Source organism: Penicillium nucicola (assembly GCF_028828085.1).
Source record: "Penicillium nucicola strain IBT 29836 chromosome Unknown utg000002l, whole genome shotgun sequence".
Lineage (NCBI taxonomy): Eukaryota > Fungi > Ascomycota > Eurotiomycetes > Eurotiales > Aspergillaceae > Penicillium > Penicillium nucicola.
Window position 1 is genome coordinate 1,185,223 of NW_026643126.1, and position 24,664 is coordinate 1,209,886.

Consider the following 24,664-nt stretch of genomic DNA (forward strand, 5'->3'; position numbering starts at 1 on the left):
ATCATGCCTTCAAGAGATCCATTGCCAGCTCAAAAAATTGTGCAAGTGGAAGTGAACTCCGATGATGAAGCAGACCCTGAGTTGGTAGAGCTTCTCCGCCAGCATCTCGGATTAGGTGGCGGACAGAACAAAAATGCTCCTCCAGAGACGAGGGTGCTGGAGGGTGCGCAATATGTCTTTGACAATGCCATTGATGTGGCAGTGAGCCGCGAATTCGTCAAGGAAGCCGCCGAAACAATATGGCGTATGATGCAGAAGAAAGAGTACTCTACACAGACTTGGTCGGAGCATGAACTACACCCGCAGACTAAGGATGAGAGTACGGTTGATTTCATCTTCACCATGGATTTGTTAAACTTCAGTTTCTTTTCTGATGAGGAAGAAGAGCCTAAGCGTTTCTGTGTTGAATATCGGGGAAAGCTCTGGACGGGATATTGGAGCCTGGTGGCGATTCTACAGAGAGCTTTGGACGAAGGTCAGTCTTTGGCAAACGGCCCTTTATGAATCCAAGTCTAATCGAAAATTGCAGATATTCCAATCACAACCCCTGATTTCTGGGTCGATGAAGAAAAATGTACCGAGGACCTGCTTAAGCATGTCTTCCGGTCAGCAACAGACGAAGAGATCCCCATGTTTGAGCAGCGTGTGCAATGCCTACGCGAAGCAGGTGAAGTCCTTTGTGATGTATGTCCCCAACGCAGCTATGCTCCAGGAGAAACAATACTGACTCTCGCACAGGACTTCGGAGGCAGCTTCGCAAATTGCGTTGACAACGCCAACTTCTCGGCCGCAGGACTAGTAAACCTCCTAACCGAGAATTTCTCCTGTTTCCGGGATGAGGCAATTTTCCACGGAAAGAGAGTCCGGTTGTATAAGCGTGCTCAGATCCTGGTTGCCGATCTCTGGGCCTGCTTTAACGGCGAGGATTTTGGTGAATTCCACGACATCGACAAGATCACCATGTTTGCAGGTAAGCTATTTTGTCCTTACAACCTCTTCTGATAGACAAACCTGACATGGATACCAGACTACCGCATTCCTCAAATGCTCCATCAACTAAATTGCATTCGCTACGCTCCCAAGCTAGACAGCCACATCCGTGATCGGAAACCCATCGAGCCAGGATCGAACTGGGAGATTGAGCTTCGAGGAATGAGTATCTGGTGCGTGGAATTGATCAAGCGGGAGATCGAAAGACGGCACCCTGAGGTCAAGATGGGTGGTAAGAAGGCCCCTACTCAAAGCCTTCCTGGGTCGAATGAAAACGTAGATGATGGGACTGAGGAATCGGAAGACAAGGCCGTCGCTGAGACTGGCAAGCGCAAGACTTATGGTATTAATGCCATTCTCATCGATTTCTTCTTGTATGATACTATGAAGAGCTTGGAGGCGGAGCACAATGAGTCCATTCCTCACCACCGGACGAGAAGCATTTGGTATTGAGTTCGGGTATTGTGCCTTGGGTTTTGGCGCTATTGGCGCATGGATTCGGGTTGCATATTTAGCACTGTGGCTTGAAATATTTTGGTTGCTCTAGAGTGACTGCATCTAGACATAGGACATAGACTTTACGATCATCGGGTCTAGATTGGTTAGATCAAGGCGAGATTATTTTCATGATCATAGCAAGGCATGGCCAATTCTAAAAGCATATTTTGATTCTGTCATTCTAGGGTATCAATTAATCGAACAGCCTGCGCCTCCTTCATATCAAAACAATCTGGGGGAGTCAAAATGCGATCAAGCAGCAGCCCCTTGAATGCGAGCCATAATATCCGCTTTCCACTCTACGAAGTCCTCCTGGCGGTCATCGCTTAGCCAGTCGACACGGTCCTGCATCATTGTGCCGAGACCAGGCAAAAGACCACCCCGGGGAGCAGAATCGGCTTTTGAACGAGCCCCTTGTCCACCAGCTGAACGCTTTGGCAACTTGACACCTCTAAGTGCAGCATCTTCCTCATCGATATCCTGATAGGACTTGCCTTCCTCGTCGTCGCCGAACAGCTGACCGGCGTAGGGAATGTTCTCAAACCACTCTTGGCCATTTGCCCACCCATGTTCCATGATCAGAGCAATCCACTGGTCAACATCATCGCGGTGTCTGCGGTCATTAGCTTTGAGTCCGAGGCTGTTCAATGCCGTCTGGCGCATCTCAATGAATGTTTTCTTGTCCATTTTCTGTGCTTCAACATCTTGCTCTTCATCAGGACCGGGGTTACGGCGCCGAGCTAAGACAAGGAAGTAAACGGCAACAACCATTGCATACACCAGCTCTCTGAAATCATCATCTTTGTCAGAAGCCTGAATGGACACAATGGGCTCCAAAAAGTCCAGTGACTCCACGTCCCATCCTTCTTCATCATTGGACATGCTCGAGGTAAGATAAAGGATGGAGGAGACACCAGAAAAGATATGTGGAGGCAAAGTCCTTGAGATAGGCGGTCGTGACCATGAGTTTGTACGTGGTGCGGGAGTAGACAGAATCTTGCACACAGTTCGAACGGCAGTCATAGCCCAGGCTGGGGCATCTGGAATGCTGGTCGGCCCAGTAAGATCCATAGGCCGGTTGGCTGAAGACTTCCTTGCCAACTTCGAGGGACTGCCAAGGTTGTTTGCTGTACTCATGCTTCTCTTAAGGGGTGTAGACTTCGACGGTGAATGCTGTAGTCCTCGAGGTGTTGGTGCCACCATCTTTGTTGGACTGTTCATCATTGCCGCCCCTTTCGTTGGCGTTGTCTGGCTCGAGCCTGCACGGGTTGGTGTTCCTGGGGCCGAACCACTTGCTGAGCGCTTGAGGCCTGCGGAGCTGGCCGTTAGGGATCGATCGAGATATGTATAAAGCTTCTTGTAGATGCGTGGGGGGCATGGCGCATGTCCCAATAATGGGGGAAGTTTGAGAGTTTTGCTTAATCTATAGGTATGGAACAAAATCAATTAGTGCCCCATTGTCAAATGGAGAGTGAGTGAACTTGAAATACCTTCTGCAAGCGATTTCCGCACAAGCGTAGGGACGTGCAATTTCCTCTTCGGGCTTCAAACTGCTCGAGAAGCTACGAGATTGCGCAACCAGGGACATTGCATAGCTGAGAAGCTCTTGAGGTAAGTCATTGGCATGTGTCGGCACCAATATGCCAAGGGCCTGCTCAACCGGCCGGTTGTTCATTGTCGAGTGATATGCAGGTTGGAGTTGAGCGCTAGTGGTGTGTGACGAGAGAGGCGAGGGACGAGAGGTAGTAGTTTATGGCTTGCTGGGAGGTTTAGAGCTATCGAATGTTTGGAGGACCGATTCGCAGGAACAGAAGGGATCAAACTGACAATAAACATCGGCGCCGGCGCATCGATAAGAAAATGCTGACTCATCGCCATATCGGCCGGGGATCTTGACGCCGCATCTAGTCAATTTTGCTTCTCATCCACGCTCGAGCTGTTCGATTTCCTCAAAGATGTCTGTCACTGTAAGTTTGCAAACTATTTAAACTTTGAGATGTGTCTATAGTCGCCCATTTTGCTGGTTCTGGCGCTGACCGACTTGCACAGTTGCATACAACCCAAGGCGACCTGAAGGTCGAGCTTTTCTGCGAAGCTGTCCCCCAAACCGCGGAGAACTTCCTTGCCCTTTGCGCGTGCGGCGCATACAACGATACACCCTTCCATCGCTTGATCCCGGGATTCATGATCCAGGGCGGAGACATATCCCTCGGCCCAGCCGCAAAACAGCAAGACTCCACCAAACCCATGCTCGATTTTGACATTCCAAAAGGCGGCACATCAATTTATCACCCATCAGCAATGAACCAAGAAATACACCTTCCTTCACTACGCCACAATGCACGAGGCATATTGTCCATGGCATCTCGCCCTGTGAAAGACGGAACTGCGCCAGGATCCCAGGGCGCAACCGGTGCAACAATCAATGGCAGTCAATTTTTTATTTCATTCGTGCCAGCCCCTCATCTGGATGGTGCCAGCACTGTATTTGGGAAAGTATTGAATTTGAGCCCGCGGGATGAAGGTGGGGATGTACTCACGAAGCTCGAGAAGGCAAACGTCAAGGTTGACAAGAAAGGCAAGGTCTCTCAGCCGAAAGAGGGTGATGATTTTGAAGAGTTCCGGATCAACCGTGTTACGATCCATGCCAACCCGTTTGCGAAGTGAAATGGTCGATGCCACACGTGGCATTTGAAGTCCAGGTCTCATGAACAGTGACATACATGGACACACATCCTCAACCTGAAGCTGGAATCGCTACAATACTCCTCTTCGTGCGATAATTAAGCACTCGAAAACCGGTCCTGTGGTCCTATTTCCAGCCCCGGTGTCTTCTCCGGTAGCTTTCCAGAAAAGCTTCAAGTGGTGATCTGAGATCATGCTAAGCATGGCCCACCGTACAGTAACCTCTGATCCTGGGTATACAGTGGGGTTGGGTCAAAATTATGAGCGAATACCTTGAATCAGAACAATCCGCAGAGGTTAGGGCGAAGATACACTCTACAAATACCGCGAGGATAGCGACAAATGATATTGAATAGCGGTCAAACTTCTTATTCTCCCTCTTCTTGGTCACAAGTCTGGTAATTTACATGGAGAATCAAATACAAACTCCCGTTCACAAGGTCAAATCGCAGCCTCCATCAATAACTTATAGGTTGAGGTTAGACCCACGATGACCTCGAGCAACACTCCCTCGAACGGCCTTTGAGAGAGAGCACCTTCCGCAGTAACTATAAACGAAAAAGAAAATCCGTCGGCCTTGTATATCAATATGGAGCCGCTTGATACCAAAGTTTATGTAAAAAATTCAGTGAGACCTAATGACAAGTGAATAAGGATGTCTTCAACCACAACTGGCCGCAATTTCGACATACCCAATCAGCAAGGAATGTTTTTCATCTATGCAATTATGAAGAAATCAACATCTTTTGAGGAGTCTGAATTTACTAATTACAACGAAAGATGACCAAAATTTTTAAATGACTTTTGTAACGTGACACATTAAGGAACCATCACCTGATATCTTAACATTCAAAGCAGAGAAAAACATGTCGCAGACGCCGTTATGCAAGGAATCCAAAAGGAAGGAAAAGCGTCTCATGTATCATGAAATGGATATAAATCATCATCGGAAAGAAAGAAAGCATGCGAGAAGTGGTATCTTCATTTACTCCTTCTTCTCCTCCTCATCCTGCTCATAGCCCTCAGTCTTCATATCAGTCAGACCGAGATCGTCTTCCTCCTCGGCAGTACGAGTGTACTCCTCGGTGGTGATCTGAGGGTCGGCAGCGGGCGAGCAGAGATCCTGGACGTAGCTGTTGGCCATGGGATCCTCGAGAGTGATGACGAACTTGAGGTCGCCCTTGATGGCCTGATCGAGACGATCGAAGAAGCGCTCCCACTTGACCTTGTCGTCGGAAGGCATGGAATCTCCACCACCGTTGACGGTGTCCATGACGTTGCCCTCCAACTGGTCCTTCACCTCAGTGAGAATACCCTCAACAGTGGTGAAACGACCACCCAGAGTACCAGGCTCAACGGAAAGGTCCAGCTCCTCACTGCGGAGCGCGCAAGTGTCGGACTTGAGGATATCACGAGACAGATCAACGATGTTGTTCACCTGAAGAGTGATGCGCTTGCCCTTCTCGGGAACTTCGCCGCCGGTCTTGACATCACTGCTGCGGAAAGCGCAGTGAGAACAGTGAGTGGCGAAAATCATAACGTCCTTGAAGTGGGGAATGTAGATCTTCTTGATGCGAACTATATAACAAAGAAAATTAGTGAATCTGATGGCGAGAATGGGTCAACTTGGATGCGTACCTTCACAGGGCTTAGTGCAACCGGGGCATTCGGCGGGCAAGGTGTAGACCTGACCGTCGACAATGTCGAGGTCATCGGGGTTTCCAGCATCCACTTCAGGGTTTTCGGCGGCAACAGCGGCCGCATCGTTGGAGATACCAAGCTCCTCGTTCTGTTCATGGGTACGAGGGTATTCCTGGCGCTTGTACTTGAGGCCACGATCGGCGGTGTTGGGCGCGATCCACGAGTTGCCAGTGGGATCATCCAGCGAGACGGTGAAGGGGAAGGCGCCATCGCGATCCAAGATCTGTTTCAGACGCGCGATAATGGGAACAAGGGCATCATGCAGCTCCGGGGCTTGCTCCTTGCGGAGTTCCTGCTCTCCTGACAATCCTTCGTGGATTTGCTTTTGATTCCAAGTTAGAATATATATCGAAGACTGAAACATGGGGTATACAAACCTGGATCATACCCTCGACGTTGGTCAACTGACCCTTGCCACGGGGCAGCTCAATATCGTTGGTGATGCTGACGGTGAAGGTAGAGAAGTCGCTGCGGACAACCTGACGAGCAAGATCTTGCTCATTCTCGACCACCAAGGTGTACTTGGAACCGCGTTGCTGGATTTCACCAGCAGACTTGATGCTGTTGTCGGAGAAGTTGCAGTGTTCACAATTGAAGCTCTCAAGCTATGGGTATATCAGTATGCGCGATCCGATCGACGAGGGTATTTGGACTCACAATACAGTCGCTGATGTAAGGGATTCTGATGAGCAAAAGGCGAGTAATTCCCTGTAGAAGTTAGTTTAAGACTCTGGTTGGAATCGTAGAAGGTAACGTACGTTCTCGTGGCAGTTCATGCAGAGACTCTCAACCTGCATGAGGCCAGTGTCATCGTCGCGCTCGACGAGATCGCCAGGCTTCTGGAATTGCGACTCAAATTGCGCCTCGAGCGCATCGTTATCAGCCTTATCAACCATGATGATATTTGGAGTAATAGAAATTGGAAGAAAGTGAATGGCCAACAAAGTTGTGAAGCAAGAATATTCTTATCGCAAAAAAATTATCGGAGCCACGGGAACATTCCTTCCTGTTCTGCGCGGGGCTTATGCGGAGGGGCAGATGCAGCTGACAAATGTGATTACATAATCCCAACTTTTATGCATCCTGGCCCGGGGTCTATTCTCAACAGGCATCTTATACAGCTCCATTGATCCGAACAACTGAATGTAGCGTCTGTCTATCCAAGCTAGCTCTAAGTTAAGAGCGTAGTCATATACAAAGAACCGAGTTCGATGTAGATACAGAACTTACGAAAATGGCTCAAGTAATCCATGCAGGGCTCCACGAGGGTTTGATTAAACCAGAGGACCACAACTAGAGTGGCCAGGCGATTCTTCATTTATTATAGAAGTTGAGGTCGAGGAAAGGAACAGCAACAGTGAAATGGAAGCCAATCCCAGGAATGTCTGATGCGAGCGTGACCGTTGAACTCGGATAGATCCTTCGAGTGTTTTTGATGACGTAGTTATATCGGGTGTCAACTTGAAATCCCCATCTCCCACCTTCTGGGTAGTTAGCAGTGTCAAAACCATGACAGAGGGGATACTTATAGAAGAAAAAAATTGGCCGTTTCAACTACCGAGGCAGAGGAAACGGCAGTTCGTCAGCTATCACCAGTCCAGAAACATTCTGCTCCCATATTGTTATAGAGACAACAGTGGCCAAAAACCTGATCATCGGAGACAATACGGAACTTTCTTGATAGTAGAAGGACCCCCAACTCCGCACTCGTCGCTTGTCAGTTCACTCCAATTGCACAACACTAGCGAGCCTCAACCGGGAACATGTAGCAACAGAAGAACATCGTGGACAAGCCAAAGCTTTGAGCCTCACTCAGGAGAGGTCCCACAACACTCACTGCATGGCGCATACACATTGAAACTGGCCAAGAGCATCGCCGGCGTGGTAATCGGAAAGATGGGCTGATATGATCAGGCGTTCAAAGCGTGGACTCAAGCATTCTCCCACAGAAACAACCGCGATCAACCAAATCACAGGAAAGGCATCAAATGAAGGCGCTAAATGAAAGTTGAGGAATGTCTGGTGACCAGAAAAAGCCAAACGAACAGAGCCCACAGACCCACGAAGACCCACGCACCTCTCACAACGTCAAGTGAAGTCAGCGATGAAACAATAACCTCAACTAGAGCCCACTCAGCAACTTCCATCTCCACAATCTTGTTCGATTTGCCCTCGTTTTCGCCATTGCCGTTGCAAGAATATGAAGCCGACTCTCTCGTGTGTAGTACAGTACCCTTTGGGACAGGTTTTTGTTTCCTCTCCGAGGCCACCCGAAGGTGTAGTAGGAGGGCATGATATGAAGCAGACAAAGAACATCCTGAAAAATCGCTTCCTTCTTCCCGAGGGAAGGACAACGGTGAGTTGTTGAAGTCGGCGCCCATCAATCTATTTGCAAACTGCTTTGCGAAGAGATGGTTAACACGGTCGGTCGGGATCTTCTGACAGAGACGAATCTTGCGGTTGCTGTGATCCGTGGTGCCTAGCTGCCATGTGGCGGAGGAAAAACAGGGACCAAGAGGTGGAACACGGGGCAAGATCCCCAGGAATCTTGATATGGGAATCATGTGCAGAAACAGACAGTTGGTGTGAGCAGAATCACAAAAAAACCACAGGCAAACAAGACCGAAAAACACCAAGCTTTCTTGGGGAGAAACTTTGCCAACTGGAACAAGACAACTGTCCAACTTCGATGTGCTCTGGGCAGATAACATCAAAGAATCATAGGCATCATAAAACAACGACCTCGCTATGACTTTAACTGTGAAAGACACCTGGGTGAGTTTCAGGGAGATGAAAGTTAATTCCGACGAGTGGATCGTTCTGATATGGTTGACACTATGACTGTGCGTAAGGACGGGCTGTGTTCTAGGCTCAGAATCTCGGATCCAAGCTAGTTGATGCCCTAGGAATTCGAGTTTTGAATGTTGCATTCAGTTGCTATCCGTTTCAGCTGTCGTGGTTGTTCCTCAAGGTGACATCTGATACCGAAGTACCCGACATGTTTCACCCGTGTTCTCTCCTAGCTGAGCGGTATTCCGATGCATAGGTGACCATCCATTCGTGACCGGCATGCAGCGTCCAGCATTGGTTAACTGACGCGTATTCTCTTCGAGAACGAACGCATAGTGAACGGTCTTTTGTGCCCGGAGGCTCTGGACAAATCGAATCCCTTTCACCTAATCGGACCATCACAGTCTGTTTCAGCTAATCGTATTATCCGGCATGCACATTCCGTGAGACTTGTGTCCATGGGACATCGAACCAAGAAGGGCTTAGGGTTTGACTCCAATATATTCTGCCCCGAAGCTGTTTCGTACGTCAAGAACGAAACTGATGCAACAGGTTGCCATCAAAGGCAGCAGGCTAGAATTGAAGATCGGGAAGGGTAAACTTGTACATGGGTGCCTTGCGAGGCAAGAGAGTTGATTGGCTTCACATCCAGGAAACAGACAGTAGCGTAACTCAGACACGTTGAGACGAAGAATGGGTCCAATGAAAGTTAAAGAAAGAGTAAGATCCATGATAATCGAGGAATTGCAACCGCTGTTCAAGAAATCTGTTGGAGAATGAGGTGGTTGACAACAAAGGTACACAACAGAAGTGGAGTTCGTTGACGCGCTATCAACGCGGTGATAGGGAGATGCGTGACGGGCGGTCACGGGACTGACACACTCACCACGTGATCATCGCGGAACCCTGCTTACGTCATCGATGAAAAATGCCAAGACCTTCCGTTGCCTTTGGATTATTCATTCAATTCTTGATATCAAGGCCCAGTAGGTCTATTTATATTTTGTTTCATTATGATCTAATCCCACTATCAATCAGAATGGGCGATATTCAACAAATTCGAGATGCATTTGGCTTTGCCAATGAATTTCTAAACCCGGTACTTGATCGAGGTATGATATTCATGATAGCCACCACGCGTGTGATCTAAAGCCTAATATCTCACAAGAGCAAATTAAAAAGACCCAAGGAGCTTCATTGATCAGTATTCTGAGCCAGGCATCCGGTGATGATGTCGCTAGTGATGATATGTCGAGGCCGGCCATCATCAGGAGGGCCTTGGATATATTGGTCGGTATCCATGAATCCTTCGCTGCATCCGAAGGCGCAGATCCATTTCAACAGCTAGCTCCAGACGGCGAAGATATGGCGATGGAGGATGCCAAGCGACGCCGGATGCTACATGCTCTGCTAGACTTGATCTCTCTCGAAGGAATATATCCCTCGCTCTCATCTGGCGTTGGGATTCCCCTCCAGCAACGAGTGATGTCAGTTCTACCTGCAGGAGTCATTGCAAAACAAGCAGAAACCATTGCTAGCAGTGTACCTCGCAACGAAACTCTCCTTCGCCAGATCATAGATATCTTACTAGACGTCATCTTTGATCCAAGGCTGAGCATTCAGCCTGTCATTCGCGGTCGTATCCTCAGCGACATACTTAGCGGCACATCAGATCTTGCCTATAATCCACATACTACGCCACTATATGACAGGAGTATCTATCAGAATGCATTGTCAAAGATCGTCGCAGGCACTCCTACCACAGTCTTGCTACCGACACTGTCTAACTTCCTTCAATCTGACATTGTGCAGTGGTTCAAGTCAACTATTTCCGGCCACATTTCGCACATTCCATTACGACCTGGAGGTGTAGTACAAACTATCATGTTTATTGCCTCGCAATTCGCTCCATCGTTGGGCCAAGAGGCCCAGGACCAATCCAGCGGGCCTCATTTGACAGTGCAAGCCATCATGCAAATTTCACGGCTTCTCTCCTCTGTGCCACAAGATGTTGATCCAGTTGTGTATTTTGGGAAGATAGCCCCGCAACTGCTTGCCTTGATAGACGGCGAGGATCCAGATTTGCGAACGACCGCATCCTATGTTGTTGGCAATGGGATTTTGGGGAAGCGGGCCTATGGAGCACCTGGTACTATTGGCCATTCCATATTCGTGGAGCCGATCTTTAAAGCACTAACGGGAGAACTTGATGCCAATTCCAAGCAATGGATGGCCCGTTTCTCCGATGTTGGGGGCTCTATGCCAGACTTTGAAGATGTGAACCCCAGCTCAATCATCGTGGCTGATGGAGCAATAGTCAGCCTTGCTATTAACCGAATCAGATGCTTGACATTACAGCATCCAAACCCAGGCTTGGTCAAAAGACTCGTTTATCCTATCCTTCTTCCATTGTGGGGACTCGCTTGTGCCTCCCAGGAAGAGCAAATTCTCCCCCTCCATGAGCGGGTGCTACCTCTTTTACAAACATACTTCGGTATCTCCGTAGGAGTTCAACCACTCAAAAAGATTGTCGACAATCTTCTATGGGATGGTGGCGTGACGTGGACATACGGCAAAGACGGCGACAACGAATTAGCTTTGAAGAAACGAGCAGAAGAGCTTAACAACCATTCGAATTTCATTAAGTTGATTGATTCGTTGCAAACACGCGCTGAGCTGTTTGTCAGTCTGCTTGGCTCAGACCCAAGCAGCGAAGAGAGAACCGGGGACATCTTTCTCTATGTTAGTGAGAAATGGCTTGTGCAGCCGCAACAATCGGCGCGATCCCAAGAGACCTTGGTCGGAGGACCCATCGGTGACAGCGATAACCTCATTGGAAACCTTGTCAGTGCTAAGGTTGCTGAGAAATTGCTTGAGAACTTTAAAGAAACGCTGTCTCGGCGCCCACTTCGGGTGTTGGAGCTGATCAAACAGGTTTTTGATGGAGAGCTTCATAAACTCAAAGCACAAGAAGCGTCCATACAAAAAGCAAAAGCCGGGGGTATGTCTTTGTCCAATTTGGCAAACATAGCAGACAGCGGAAACAAAGAGAACACCGATTCTTCAGATAATGCCTCCTTTGAATCATTGACAACAGCATTCAGTTTGCTATCTACTGTCATTGCATCGCCAGACTTCTCACCATCTGACAATATGTTGCCCCTCTTGGAATCCCTAAAAGGAGGCATTGACCAAATCATCCCTCTACTTCCATCCTCTCTCTCTAAACCTGGCATGACATCGTCTATGCTTTTGGAAATCCATATCACATCACCAGAGTCTACCGGTATCAAGCCAACACCTGCCCACATATCAGATCTCGAAACCCATCGTCAAGCTTTGGCGAACCTCAACTCGAATTTACCACCAGTCCAAGCAGAGGGATTGTCCCTTCTATCTAAACTTATCATGGATGCATCCCCCGTTTTAGACGTACCATCGTCCATGTCGATCCTTCTAGCTGTCATCACTGACACGTCTGGGGAGGCTGCACCTGAACAATACATTTACTTGAACGCTATCAAGATCATTGGTACATTGGCGGCACGCCACCCTCGCACGGTAATCAAGACCTTGATCGATACCTATGCCGATAGATCAGAGATTACGAAACTTGACGAGCGACTCAAGGTTGGCGAGGCTTTGTTACGAACAATTCAAGACTTGGGCGAGGCACTTTCTGGAGAGACGGCCAAGATTCTTGGAGAAGGCCTTATTGCCGTGGCAGGTCGTCGCCAGAAAAAGCCTGAAGCACTGAAGAAACGAGAACAGCAGCTTAAGAAAGAGCGCAGCAAGAAGGAACGCGAAGAGCGCAAGGCAAAGGAAGATGCCCTTCCTCCTGGCTGGTCCATGTCTTCGGCTATCAACAAGGCCGCCACCGAACTGAACCTTGTGGAAGAGGATTCAGACACTGAATCCCCCGAGCAAGCTGTTCACGCCGCAAATGTCGTTGCTGCATGGGCTGCCGGTGCCTATACAGACGAACAACCAGACGATCTTCGTATCCGTGCCTCGGCTCTGTCAATCCTTGCCTCTGCGATACAGACAAACATCGTCGGTCTTGGACCTGTTATCATTTCCTCAGCCATCGAGCTGGCCCTTGCCACCATGACTCTCGAGCCTGAAGTCGAGAGTGCCATCCTCCGTCGGGCAAGTGCCGTCCTCATTCTGGATACACTGAAAGCATTGGAGTCCGTACGTGAAACACGTAGACACGATATTGGATTTGGCTTCTCGCTCTATGACCAGCCATCTTCTAGTACCTCCAACACAGCTGTGGAGTCCAATATCGGCAATATTCCCACCATGTTGCGCACCCTTGGCTTTGTCGAAAGTCGGGAGCAGGATGGAATCGCCCGTGGACATCTCCGCGCGTTGATTGAAAGTTTGGAGGCCTGGATGGAGAAGTCTATGATGTGGGGTATTGGTGCGAACGATGACCAGGAAACATCTTATCCACGATTTGGATTGTCCGACAAGATGGAGGGCTTACAACTCAACCCTCTGGGTGATCAGGATCGCGCAGGACGACCTCGGATCGAGGAGATCGAGTAAGGGATATGGAATTATAATGCAGCATACCTCAATCATATGGAATTGTGACTTTCTTCCGCGGTTTTAGATACATTCGGCTGGTCTCTACTTCGAGTGACTCCTTTCCAACCTATATCATGAACCTCGCAGTGCTGTAAAGTGATAAGACATATTTACACGAATAAATCGTAGTATTCTGAGTGTTTTGTGCATTATGTACAGCTTTTTTCAGTCCGACTTCGAACGCCTCGTGTGAATTCATGAAATCAGACTCTACAGAGGTGGCGTAATTGAGTCCTAGAGCTAAGCCTTGGGAGCTATCTATCGAACTCTATGAGCGTAATGATAGAGATAAGAAAGAACAGATGTTGTACAACGCAACGTTAGGTCATGAAAGTATATACAGAGCCACCCATAAAGTCGCTAGGGATGCGTCGGTGACGTCACTGCAAGAAGTCAAAAAGATCGAGGGAAGGCTGCGAGCTTTTCTTTGAGGCCATGAGTGCTTGAAGACCACCTTGTTTGCGTGCCTTGGCTCTTTTCTTGCTGTTTTGGTTGTCGACTGATTTGGATGAATCGAGTGATGCATGTGGCTCGTTGGCATCAACATTTGGACCCTGGCTGGATAGCTTAGCAGCCGAGGGCCGTGGATTTCTGAGAGAGGTCTTTTTCTTCAACTGAAGCACCGTACGTTCGTGACAGCGTAGACACTTGTAGACGGTGGCTGTTGACATAGAAGGCGCAGAGGTCTTTGAAGCTTTGTCTCTTTTGGGTTTGACATCGGTGACTTTGGTCCATTGAGGCTTTCTGGGGCTTCCACAGCCTCCACAATACCCTTTTTTCTGCATAGTGCTCAAAGCCTTGGAATTTTCGTGAAGAAGCTGTGTGTGTATTGATAGCAGATGGGAGGATGTGGAGGGACTGGCGGCGAGCGCGTCCGCCGCCCGATTCAGGAACTCCTGTCTTGCATCGATCACCATTGTCAAGTGAAACCAAGCTTCTGAGTAGTGTTGATTGTTTCTATTGTTGTGAAGTGTGGCTTTCGTGGTCGAATCAACAATGCACTGGCGGGTTTGCACATCAGAGATTTGCTTCCGAGCTTAAAACGGTCCAAGCTCCACCTCATCTCATCTACTTCCTTCACTCTCTCTCGCCTTTCAACCCTCATTTTCCTTCCCCCGTCTGTTTCCTTTTCTTTCTTGCATCATCGTACTTCTGGATTCTCGGGCCTTTGAAAGACCCCACGGACAACGCTTTGTCGGCCTTTTTGCAAGGATCACGTTAAGATCACTTCTCCGACTAGTTGATACCATTCGCGATGGCTACTCCACGCATCGCATTTGAGGGTTGTGTAAGTCATCAAGTTGGACCAAAACGACCACTTCTTTGTGTCCATGTGGCCACCCCCGCCTTACAGCTTTCGTTGCTAATCGTCTGGTGTAGGGCCATGGCAGCCTCCATGAGATCTATGACCGTGTTCAGCAGAAAGCCCAGGCCATGGGCTGGGAGACCGTTGATCTGCTGATCATTGGCGGAGATTTTCAGGTAATGAGCCCTGTCTTATGTTTGGATAAGTTCAGATTTAACGTTGTCAGTCGCTGCGTAACTCCAACGACGCGACTTGCCTGTCTGTGCCGGCCAAGTACAAACAGATTGGCGATTTTCATAAATACTACAGTGGGGAGCGTGTTGCTCCGTTTTTGACCATCTTCATCGGCGGCAATCATGAGGCAGGTAACTATTTGCTAGAGCTCTACTACGGTGGCTGGGTGGCCCCCAATATCTACTTTCTCGGTGCGGCTAATACCATTCGCTTTGGGCCCCTGCGTATCTCTGGCATGTCTGGTATCTGGAAAGGATATGACTACCGCAAACCTCACTTTGAGCGTCTTCCCATGAACGGCTCCGATGTCCAGTCTATCTACCATGTGCGCGAACTCGACGTCCGAAAACTCCTTCAGATACGCACTCAAACCGACATTGGGTTGTCCCACGATTGGCCACGTGCCATTGAAAAGCATGGTGACTTCCGTCGTCTTTTCAACCGGAAGAGGGGATTCGAAGAAGATTCCATGAGTGGTAAATTGGGCAACCAAGCTGCCCGTGAAGTACTTGACTACCTTCGCCCGGCTTTCTGGTTCTCAGCACATCTCCATGTTCGCTTCACTGCAGAGGTGCAGCACTCAAAAGTCACTCTAGGCCCTGCTCCAGCCAGTACATCGAAACCTGCTGTCCCTGAAACACATGTTTCTAAACCCGATGAACCCGCCCTTGGAATTCCTGTTGGTGCTGTTGGTGCTGTTAGCACTGCTGATGCCCCCGCCGCTGGTGTTCCTACTTCTGGTGTCCTTGCGGTTAGCGATGGGGTTGGCTCATCTGACAGCCCCCGCGGCTTGTTTGAAAATGGGGAGATTAGAAAGGCTACCGGTACAGAGGCCGAGCGTCTTGCGGCATGGAGAAATTTCCACAATGTGGCCCAGAGGGACGAAGCAAGCGATGCCAAGAGGTTCATGCAGCGTTTCAAGGATCAGCAACAGTCGGGCTATGTGCACCCTATGACAATAACTGAGACCTCGGTCATCAATGGAGTAAAGCAGACGATCGTGCGCGGTTCCGATGGACAGCAGACCGACATCCCTGATGAGGGTCAAAGCAAAGTAGAGAACACGGACAAAGTTGATTTGGGGAGCAGCCCTGAAAGCGCCTCTGGCATTCAGTCCCGCCCCGAGCCATTGACCCCAGTGAAGGCGAAGACAATCGTCACAGACCAGGGCCCCAATGTCGATAACGATGACAGGATTAGCTTGGGTAGCAGCCCAGCCAGTACCACCAACGCCATGCTTATCTCTGACCAAACCCAGTCCTCCGAAAAAGTGATACCCAAATATGGCCTTGATGCGCCAGCGGATAACAATGATTCTGGCTCTGATGATGACCTGCTTGGGGCATTGGGCACCCAGCTTCCAGGTAGCTTGGATGCTCCACCCCCTCCAGCCCCTAAGCCAAAGAAAGAACTGGCCGCAGACATCAAGAATCTCACAACCAAATTTCTCGCTCTGGACAAGCCAATGCCCCGGGATGAGTTTGTTGAACTGATTGAAATGGAACCGATTTCCCATCAAACTGGGAATTACATCCAGCGTCCCTTCCGTTTGCAATACGATCCCGAGTGGCTTGCGATCAGTCGTGTCTTCGCAAACGAACTTGAAATTGGCAATCCATCTGCACGCGTTCCTGACCACAAGGGGGATGACCACTACAAGCACCGCATTGAGGAGGAGCGTGCCTGGATTGAAGAGAATGTTGTCCAAGCTGGTCGTTTGGATGTCCCCCACAACTTTGTACAAACTGCTCCCCCCTATGATCCCATGGTATCCATTACCACTGAGGATCAACCTCCTGAGTACACCAACCCTCAGACCATGTACTTCTGTGACTTGATTGGTATCGAAAACAAGTTCGATGTCTCGGAAGACGAGCGTCAGGCTCGTGTTCTTGCTGGCCCCCGTCCCGATAACTACCGTGGTGGTGGACGGCACAATAATCACCGTGGGAGTCGCGGTGGCTATGGTCGAGGTCAACACCGTGGAAACCGAGGTCGTGGTGGGCGGGGTGGCCGTGGCAGCCGTGGTGGATGGTAGATCTTCATTCGAATTACAGTAGTTCATCTTGTCAAATTCAGTCTAGGCCTATGAATGGGCAGCAATGTCATAACATCCCCAATCAGCAAACTTGCTCCACAACGTGAATATTTGTACTGTACAACTTCCTCGCTCACGGTCAAATCATTTACTATCTCCATGTGCAGTATCTGTGAATCATTTGATTGGTAGATCCTATATCTCTTGCTCACTTCGTTCAAGATCTACATGTAGAAACACATGAAGGCGGCAAACAAGGCGGTGAGAGCTTTATAGAGGGGGATAATCAGATTTTGCCGGATGGCAGCAACAGACCGCCGTAACGAACGTCATGTGGGGAACTTGACTCTCCGATTCTCGTTCACCATAACCCAGTACCCCAGTCAGACGCGTCTTAGTCTCTGCACCTCTGTGGTTCAACATCCTCCCTTCATTTGTGGACCTTATCTCGCCGCAATGTCGGTCTACTCCAACGATGATGAGCATGATCCTCAGGTGGATGAGCTCCGCGAAACGGCTCTCGTGACGCTGGAGGCATTGATCAGCTCCTGTAACCAACAAATGCAACCGTACCTGTCCAGCACCACCCGATCAGCTCTACGATTCCTCAAATATGACCCCAACGTTGCCGAAATGGAGGACGACGAAGAGATGGGTGGAACACAAGACGATGGGAGCGAAGGCGATGCCACTGAAGAGCCCGACATGGACGAAGACGACGATTTCGAGGACTTTGAAGAAGATGGAGGCTATAGTGATATTGATGATGTGAGCTGGAAGGTACGCCGATGTGCTGCCAAGCTTCTGTACACTGTCATCTCCACCTACGGCCGTGGTCGCGCTTGGGACAACTCCGCTTTGTTCCAGCAGATCGCCCCTGCCCTTGTTTCCCGAATCAGCAAGGAAAGAGAAGAAAGCGTGAAGCTGGAGATTGTATCAACTTTGACCGCTCTCGTGCGGAAGACAGGAGAGGGCTCGATGATCGTCACGTCCAATGATTTCCTTGAAGCCGTCGGGGGATCGAAGAACTCACGCAAGCGCAGACGCCAGGACAGTGATGCAAGCATGATTGACTTTGAACCGAGCATCGGAACATCTTCAGCAATCGATTCTCCTGCTGCTCCATCTTCGCCCAAGTCTGGTTCACAGGCTGACCTGGCCCGCTCTGTCCCTCTGATTGTGCAGAACATCGTCAAGGTGTGGAAGCAGGCTTCAATCCCTCTTAAGCAAGCCGCTATTATCCTCCTTAAGAGCCTCTCTCTCGTGCGCTACGGTGGGCTCGCAGATCATCTCCAACAGATTGAAGATCTCATTGCAGATGCCCTCAAGACTTCATCGTTGTCAGGGAGCGCTCCCGCTCACACTGGCGCCGCCGTCAGTGCGGGTACTCTCCAGATCGAAACTCTCGGCCTCATTGCAGCAATTGCTGAGACTCATTTGTCCGATGCGCTTCTCCCATTCCTTATTGCCCTGGTACCAGGAGTGGTTGCCGCTGTCAACGACCGCAATTACAAAGTCAGCAGTGAAGCATTGGGTGCTGTTGAGCAGGTAGTTAAGGCTTTCACACCTCCCCGTGTATCTGCCAACGCTTCCGACGTTACTCAGCAATTGCAAAAGCTCTATGATGTTGTTCACTCACGAATCACCGACACCAGTGCCGATCTCGAAGTCCGCCAGCGTGCCATCCATGTGTTTGGTGTCATTCTCGCACGTACCTCTGGGCAGCGTGGATCAGAGTTTGTTTCTGCTGACCGGCGATCGACCGGCCTTTCGGTTCTGCTGGACCGCCTGAAGAATGAGACCACCCGTCTATCCGCTGTTCGTGCCGTTGACGATGTGGTTGTTTTGGCATCCCGGAAAGAGGACGTGGCCAGTGAATGGGTCAATGAAGTTGCCCTTGAACTTGCATCCAATCTGCGAAAGTCAGACCGTGCCTTGCGAGGCTCATGTCTAGAGGCTCTTCGCAGTCTATCCATGAATTCGACCGTCAGATCCTATCTAACCCCCAAAACCATGGCATCATTGGAAACTGCACTTCTGCCTCTTCTTGCGGCTCCTGATTTCCACACCCTTACTCCTGCTCTCATTATCATCGCAAAACTTATTCCTGGCAATGCTAAACTTCTTGTGAACAGCGCATTGATCTCTTCCATGTGCTCTATCGTCAAGCAGCCTCTAGTCGGGACTGTGCTCAAAGCTCTGCTTCTCATTGTGAAGGTCATCGGCGACGAAGGCGCCGGAGCTGAGTTGATGAAAACCCTCCTGCAAGATGTGGGCATTACCGGAGACTCTTCCGTGGTCGGCAGGGCCGTCGGAACTCTTCTCGTTCATGGTGGACCAAACTTGGGAGTCACAATGGAAGACTTCTCTACTGAACTGAAAACTGCGCGAGACGATAGCCGAAAATGCCTCGCACTCGCCATTCTCGGAGAAATCGGCTTGCGCATGGGTCCCGAGTGTTCGTTGACTCCCGACCACTTTATTGCACACTTTGAGGCCCAGTCGGACCACGTTCGCTTGTCCGCTGCTACGGCTCTCGGTAATGCTGCAGCAGGTAGCGTTAAAGCCTATCTACCTATCATCTTAAACGGCCTTGAGAAGTCCAACTCGCAGAGCTACCTGCTCCTTCACTCTGTGCGCGAGTTGCTCCAACACCCTGAGGTTGTGCGACCTGATCTTGCGCCGTCTGCTCGCAAGTTGTGGCAGTCACTCCTTGTCGTGTCTGAGGAAGAAGACAACCGGGCGGTTGGTGCAGAATGCGTGGGCCGTCTGGCTCTGCTTGATCCCGTTGCTTACATTCCCCACTTCCAAGTCAGTAGCTTTGATTCATCTCTCGCGGTTCTACATGCTAATGCAAATTTCACAGGAGTATCTCGCCAGCCCAATCCCCGCTGTCCGCGGCGTAGTGATCTCAGCCTTCCGTTACACGCTTGCTGATTCAGGTGATGCTTTCAACAATGTTCTCCGACCGTTAATGGTGCCTCTGTTGACCAATATGCTTGCTGATGGCGATCTGGGCAACCACCGTCTCGCCCTGACTACTCTGAACTCCGCCATTCACAACAAAATGGATCTTCTTCTTCCTCACCTTGATGAACTGCTTCCCGCTGTTTTGGGAGACACCAAAATCAAGCCAGAGCTTATTCGCGAGGTTCAAATGGGTCCATTCAAGCACAAGGTTGATGACGGTCTTGATTTGCGAAAGGTCAGTGTCACTTGCCCTGGCCAGAATACAGATACTAACATATGTTCTTCAGAGTGCGTACGAAACGCTTTATGCGTCGCTTGATACCTCATTTTTCCAAACTCACACTACCGAACTATTTGATCGTGTTCTTGCCGGTATTGACGATGAGCAAGATATTCGCGCGATCAGCAATCTCATGACATCCAAGCTGATTAAGATTGTGCCGGAGGCGACTGAGCGGTTGTTGGATGCCTTGTCAGAGCGCTACACCGCCGTTCTCTCGTTCAAGCCGAAGGAAAATGCTGTCAAACAGGAAATTGAAAAGGCACAAGAGGCATCTTTGGGTATTCTCAAAATCACCAAAGAGTTGAGCAAGGCCTTCCCCGGCGCGGAATCTTCGAGCGACCTCCACAAGTGGAAGGGATACATGGAGTGGGTTCGACGGACCTTTGCTCTGCAGCTTCAATCCTTGGAATTGGATTTCTAGGCTTCGATTTGCTGCTTTCTGGTTGACAATTGATGCTAGACAACAAAAGTACATTGGCAGGCCTTCTTGTCCTAGCCTGTATGTAACTCACGACTTCATGCAATGAAACAAATGATTCTAACATAGCCATTACTCTCCTTCCTGTCCTTCTGGCACCCGATTTTGATACATTATGGTAGATAGTTAGACAGTCGTTATCCAACTGTCTCTTGATAGACTAGCAGCCAGGTATAACAGGGGCTAAAAGATCTTTCGTAGTTCCAATATGTTTATCTTAAGGTCAACCTGAGATACTCGAGCACGAGAGCACATCAGAAATCAGAGGATAATACACTCGCTCCATAACTCTCCTATGTAAATTTCCAGTCGAATCTAATATACCCCTGCTGTATCCACTCCAGCAGTTCTTTATTCACGGCGAGATATTCCATAGGGTGGTTTGGAGGTCTCTGCCGAGTGCCCACATCCGATTCTGATGGCTAAGATGTTTCACCCCCGTTTGTGCATTCTGCAACTAATCCAATCAGGAAAAAGCTTTCCTTGATATGAAACGAGCGATGCTCTCACGCCAGTCTACTTTATAACTTGAAGTTCAGAACACGTCCAGCTTGCTCGAGCTTCATCTTCTGGTTGGGGGAGCAAGATATACCTTTGCTATGATAGATGAAGTAGAATATCTGTCACCGAAAAAGCTCTGTTTCACGCAGTATAGTGTATACTTATGGTACGACAACCATGGCATAGATTTTTTGATATGGCTAGATCCTGCAAGAAGGCAGACTGCAGGACAGAATCTTCACGTCGTGCGTATGTAAGTACGCACGTATATCAATGATAAAGTGGCCGATTCCTTTTGGAACTACCTCGAATTTCTTTCACAAAAACAATAAAAGGATTGTCCTTTGTCAGTCTCTTTCGGCTAGTCGGATCTGTCATTATTATATTCTATTTTGGTATAATCTTGCGCTTCAGGTCACGGGCTACTTTAATCCCATAGACTGCCCTCATCAACAGCCATCTACCACCAGATCTGCTTCCACCAAAAACTGCCGGTGAGTATTCAGTCAAACCATCACAAGCCACACCCTGATATAATTCCAATACAGAATTCACGTGTGTTTCCAGCGAGAGGATCATTTATTCGAGATCTCCACCGCACAATGCCCGTCTTTCGTCTCCAACTACAGAACTCAGCAAACTGGGCCCTCTGGCTTGCGGAACTCAGGTCAGACCTCCTGCACAAAAACGACTATTACTGGGAGATCCTCAGCGGCGGGTTCAAAAGGCCGAGAGACGAAAAGTCCGACATCTACAAAGAATGGAAAAGAATGGATATCTACTTGATGGAAACAATGGCATCCCGGATAGATCGAGATCTCCTCTACCACCTGAAACAAACCAGTCATGCCTGCGACGCTTTCGAAACTCTATGCTTTCTTCATTCCGATTTGACGCCACATGCTCAGAACATGGATAACCACATCTCATCGACCTTCTATCGTGCTTGGGTCAAGCTCGAGTACTGTGTTGGTCAAGCACCACAAGACTTTGTGTACGCTTTCAATCTTCTTGCCACTGAGGTCGATGAGTGGTGCAGTATCCGTAGTCCGGCAGTGTTTGAGCAGTTCCTAATCGCTGTTTCGGCTCATCCTTCCTCGGCGTATTGGTTTGAAAACTTACGTCGCCATCCTTGTTCTGATAGGCAGGTTACGGAAAGATTCCTTTGCAACTTTGTGGAGTTTGAGAAACAGAGGATCTCCAACGAAGCTAAACTTTCGTGAAGTGACAAAGAAGAAAGGCAGTGAGAGAAAAATTGATTACTCGTTGCGAAATTTCATAGAACACAACAGATTGAAATGGAAATTGAGGTAATTTGATGTTGAAAAGTAAAGTGATATTCTGATATGATATACTTGTGGTTTATTTCCATCCTTGACCTTGGTTGCTGACCTGGCCATGAAACAAATATAGATCATCATTGGTGATTTCTTCTGAGATCAATTCACTCATAATGACAAAACTGTCGTGTTTGTATGCTTTGAACGTATGAACATATCCTTGAAACGATATTTAAGTAAATGACACACAAGAAGAGGTATACCGCGAGCGAACGAAAGGATAAAGCACATATACACACGCAAAATACACCATTGAAGCGCAGTAGGATTCATTCCGCCAAAGGACACAATCAGGGTTGTAAACAAAAGGCTTCCGTCGCATAACAAGTGCCATTATCATTCTTGGGGCTCTTGCTTGATATAAAGAGGATCAATGTCAAGAGGTCCCTCTGTTTTCACACTTGCTTCCCTAGCAAGCTCTTCGGGGAAAGGTTTACGTGACCAAACACGACGTCTAAGAGGATTCGCATGTTAGAAAACAGTCGACAAGTAAGTAATCAAAGAAGGAAGAGAGATACTCACGCCCGTTGATAGATATGGTAGCGCGGATTCTTAATCTCGGCCCTCAATTTCGCCACATAGACAGTGACTTCATCTTTGGACCAAGGATTTGGTGCACCAAATTTGGTAAGCAACCACATGCACCAGCCCTCCATACCAGAAAGCCAATGCTGGTAGTGAGCCGTGCCGGCCTCCTTATACTTCTGATCACGCGGCCAGGGTCCAATCGGCCACTTGTACTCTTTCTCGTGGATGTCGACGAAGCCGGCATTGCGCATGCTAGTATCCATGGTATCAATTGTGGGAATAGGACGCCCGGCACGTGCGGTACAGTCGGCGAACATTGGTCCCCAGGTGTGTAGGATGCTGTCATCCGGGAGGCTGCCGTCGTCGCAAGATACGTCAGCGCTAATTTCTAGTTGTTCGATCCAGCCACCGGGTTTTAAGTTGCTGATTTATATTAGTTTACTGTAAGTCGACTCGGAGTGTAATGGACGTTGTAGACTTACTCGTAGCATTGTTGATAGACACGGTTCCACTCTTGCGGTTCAAAGGACGCGGTCATGCCTCGCATGTGAATTAAGTCAAGGGGAACATTCCAGGTCCAGTCTTCGAGGACATTGTCGACCTCTAGGATGCAGTTTGGGGGTACCCAGGTTATTGGAGGGGGAAAGAGGTCGACACCGCGTACGGTTGCTGAGAATGGTAAGCATTTCTTTGACAGAAATTTGTGCAAGAGCTGCAAAGGAGTGTTCAATAGCTCACCTTGGGGTAGGAAGTCGGCCACATCGCTGCGAAATATGAGCGGAACCGGTCTGTGATGAATAAAACGAGGAAATGATGCCACCTACATTGCCCAATTACCTTGGCCAGTTCCCAGATCAAGGATCTGCGGGTTCTTGCAACGAATAGGCGACTGAAAGAGTGGATTTTCGTTATCTGAATCCAACACCAGGGAAACGATGTGCCTACAGGAGTCAACAGGGGCACACTGGTATAGTGGTGGTTCCTACCCAGCTTCATAAGACTCAAACGCCAACTCATCCGATGGGATACTAGTAGGCGGTCAGCTTAGCGGTCACTTTGGAGAGTTTAGGCTTGCGCACGGGTATTCCCTGTTGCTCAACGTTTGATATCTGTAGGAAATTACTATACGCCAAATCAGATGATTTGCCAAGGACTTTACCGACGGCCATTTTCTACAAAACCCCGATATATAGAAGAATTAATGGAGGTGGTTTCTCTATCGTTCGGTTAGATATGGATTCCATCACCAAATGAGCCAGGGTACACGGGGTAAACCTTACGACTGCCAATCATCACCGTAAGTGGTGGTGAGATACACATCCGGATCCTAAGGGGTTAGCAGCCTGTCAAATTGATGTTGCAAACATCACTTACCACCGCCAGGATATCTTCTGGCATGTTTGAAATTTAGTTTCCGAGGATGGAAAGAAAAAGGAGAGCTGGAAGAGGGTGTCAGTTTGACAAACAAGACAGCCCTTAGTCCCCCCATCCTTGCGCGCCCGGTCGAACGGGATTGGACCAGGGGACAAAGCCTGTACTTCCGCCCCGAGTCAGTGCGCCCGAAGACTTTGCCCTAGCCACATTGGTCGAAAACCGTTTCCGTTGGGTCTAGGGTCTAGGGTATTGGTTCTTTTTGGGTATAAGTACCCGGACATATCCACGAATGGGAATGCTCGGGGTAATCGGAGACTTACATGAAATCATGAACATGTCCGATGGGACAAGA

General features: G+C 49.0%; 10 protein-coding genes across 10 annotated transcripts; 6 read left to right on the top strand and 4 right to left on the bottom strand.

The window, feature by feature from the left end:
- Nucleotides 1-3: 3 nt before the first annotated feature.
- Nucleotides 4-1,443, top strand: N7511_002211 (queuosine 5'-phosphate N-glycosylase/hydrolase; the record flags this gene model as incomplete). The annotated part of the gene is made up of 4 exons (XM_057124636.1): nucleotides 4-475; nucleotides 530-684; nucleotides 739-970; nucleotides 1,028-1,443. The coding sequence occupies 4 exons, from the start codon at nucleotides 4-6 to the stop codon at nucleotides 1,441-1,443; spliced, it is 1,275 nt and encodes a 424-aa protein (XP_056986795.1).
- Nucleotides 1,444-1,740: 297 nt separating this feature from the next.
- On the bottom strand, nucleotides 1,741-3,163 carry N7511_002212 (uncharacterized protein; the record flags this gene model as incomplete). The annotated part of the gene is made up of 2 exons (XM_057124637.1): nucleotides 1,741-2,911; nucleotides 2,979-3,163. The coding sequence occupies 2 exons, from the start codon at nucleotides 3,161-3,163 to the stop codon at nucleotides 1,741-1,743; spliced, it is 1,356 nt and encodes a 451-aa protein (XP_056986796.1).
- A 280-nt stretch (nucleotides 3,164-3,443) lies between these two features.
- On the top strand, nucleotides 3,444-4,155 carry cyp5 (uncharacterized protein; the record flags this gene model as incomplete). Its single annotated transcript, XM_057124638.1, has 2 exons — nucleotides 3,444-3,455; nucleotides 3,538-4,155. 2 exons carry the CDS (start codon nucleotides 3,444-3,446, stop codon nucleotides 4,153-4,155), a joined length of 630 nt encoding a protein of 209 aa, XP_056986797.1.
- Nucleotides 4,156-5,158: 1,003 nt separating this feature from the next.
- zpr1 (zinc finger-containing protein ZPR1) lies at nucleotides 5,159-6,770 on the bottom strand (the record flags this gene model as incomplete). The annotated part of the gene is made up of 5 exons (XM_057124639.1): nucleotides 5,159-5,751; nucleotides 5,812-6,196; nucleotides 6,252-6,479; nucleotides 6,532-6,582; nucleotides 6,633-6,770. The coding sequence occupies 5 exons, from the start codon at nucleotides 6,768-6,770 to the stop codon at nucleotides 5,159-5,161; spliced, it is 1,395 nt and encodes a 464-aa protein (XP_056986798.1).
- A 2,933-nt stretch (nucleotides 6,771-9,703) lies between these two features.
- Nucleotides 9,704-13,218, top strand: N7511_002215 (RTP1/Tango6 family protein; the record flags this gene model as incomplete). The annotated part of the gene is made up of 2 exons (XM_057124640.1): nucleotides 9,704-9,776; nucleotides 9,833-13,218. 2 exons carry the CDS (start codon nucleotides 9,704-9,706, stop codon nucleotides 13,216-13,218), a joined length of 3,459 nt encoding a protein of 1,152 aa, XP_056986799.1.
- Nucleotides 13,219-13,640: 422 nt separating this feature from the next.
- On the bottom strand, nucleotides 13,641-14,177 carry N7511_002216 (ribonuclease P Rpr2/Rpp21/SNM1 subunit; the record flags this gene model as incomplete). The annotated part of the gene is made up of 1 exon (XM_057124641.1): nucleotides 13,641-14,177. One exon carries the CDS (start codon nucleotides 14,175-14,177, stop codon nucleotides 13,641-13,643), a length of 537 nt encoding a protein of 178 aa, XP_056986800.1.
- Nucleotides 14,178-14,515: 338 nt separating this feature from the next.
- N7511_002217 (RNA lariat debranching enzyme) lies at nucleotides 14,516-16,838 on the top strand (the record flags this gene model as incomplete). The annotated part of the gene is made up of 3 exons (XM_057124642.1): nucleotides 14,516-14,548; nucleotides 14,641-14,742; nucleotides 14,793-16,838. The coding sequence occupies 3 exons, from the start codon at nucleotides 14,516-14,518 to the stop codon at nucleotides 16,836-16,838; spliced, it is 2,181 nt and encodes a 726-aa protein (XP_056986801.1).
- A 456-nt stretch (nucleotides 16,839-17,294) lies between these two features.
- On the top strand, nucleotides 17,295-20,512 carry canA (putative cullin binding protein CanA; the record flags this gene model as incomplete). The annotated part of the gene is made up of 3 exons (XM_057124643.1): nucleotides 17,295-19,649; nucleotides 19,705-20,043; nucleotides 20,096-20,512. The coding sequence occupies 3 exons, from the start codon at nucleotides 17,295-17,297 to the stop codon at nucleotides 20,510-20,512; spliced, it is 3,111 nt and encodes a 1,036-aa protein (XP_056986802.1).
- A 1,160-nt stretch (nucleotides 20,513-21,672) lies between these two features.
- On the top strand, nucleotides 21,673-22,293 carry N7511_002219 (uncharacterized protein; the record flags this gene model as incomplete). Its single annotated transcript, XM_057124644.1, has 1 exon — nucleotides 21,673-22,293. One exon carries the CDS (start codon nucleotides 21,673-21,675, stop codon nucleotides 22,291-22,293), a length of 621 nt encoding a protein of 206 aa, XP_056986803.1.
- A 453-nt stretch (nucleotides 22,294-22,746) lies between these two features.
- Nucleotides 22,747-24,336, bottom strand: N7511_002220 (uncharacterized protein; the record flags this gene model as incomplete). The annotated part of the gene is made up of 7 exons (XM_057124645.1): nucleotides 22,747-22,864; nucleotides 22,933-23,361; nucleotides 23,421-23,702; nucleotides 23,763-23,879; nucleotides 23,925-23,966; nucleotides 24,219-24,265; nucleotides 24,313-24,336. The coding sequence occupies 7 exons, from the start codon at nucleotides 24,334-24,336 to the stop codon at nucleotides 22,747-22,749; spliced, it is 1,059 nt and encodes a 352-aa protein (XP_056986804.1).
- Nucleotides 24,337-24,664: the final 328 nt, after the last annotated feature.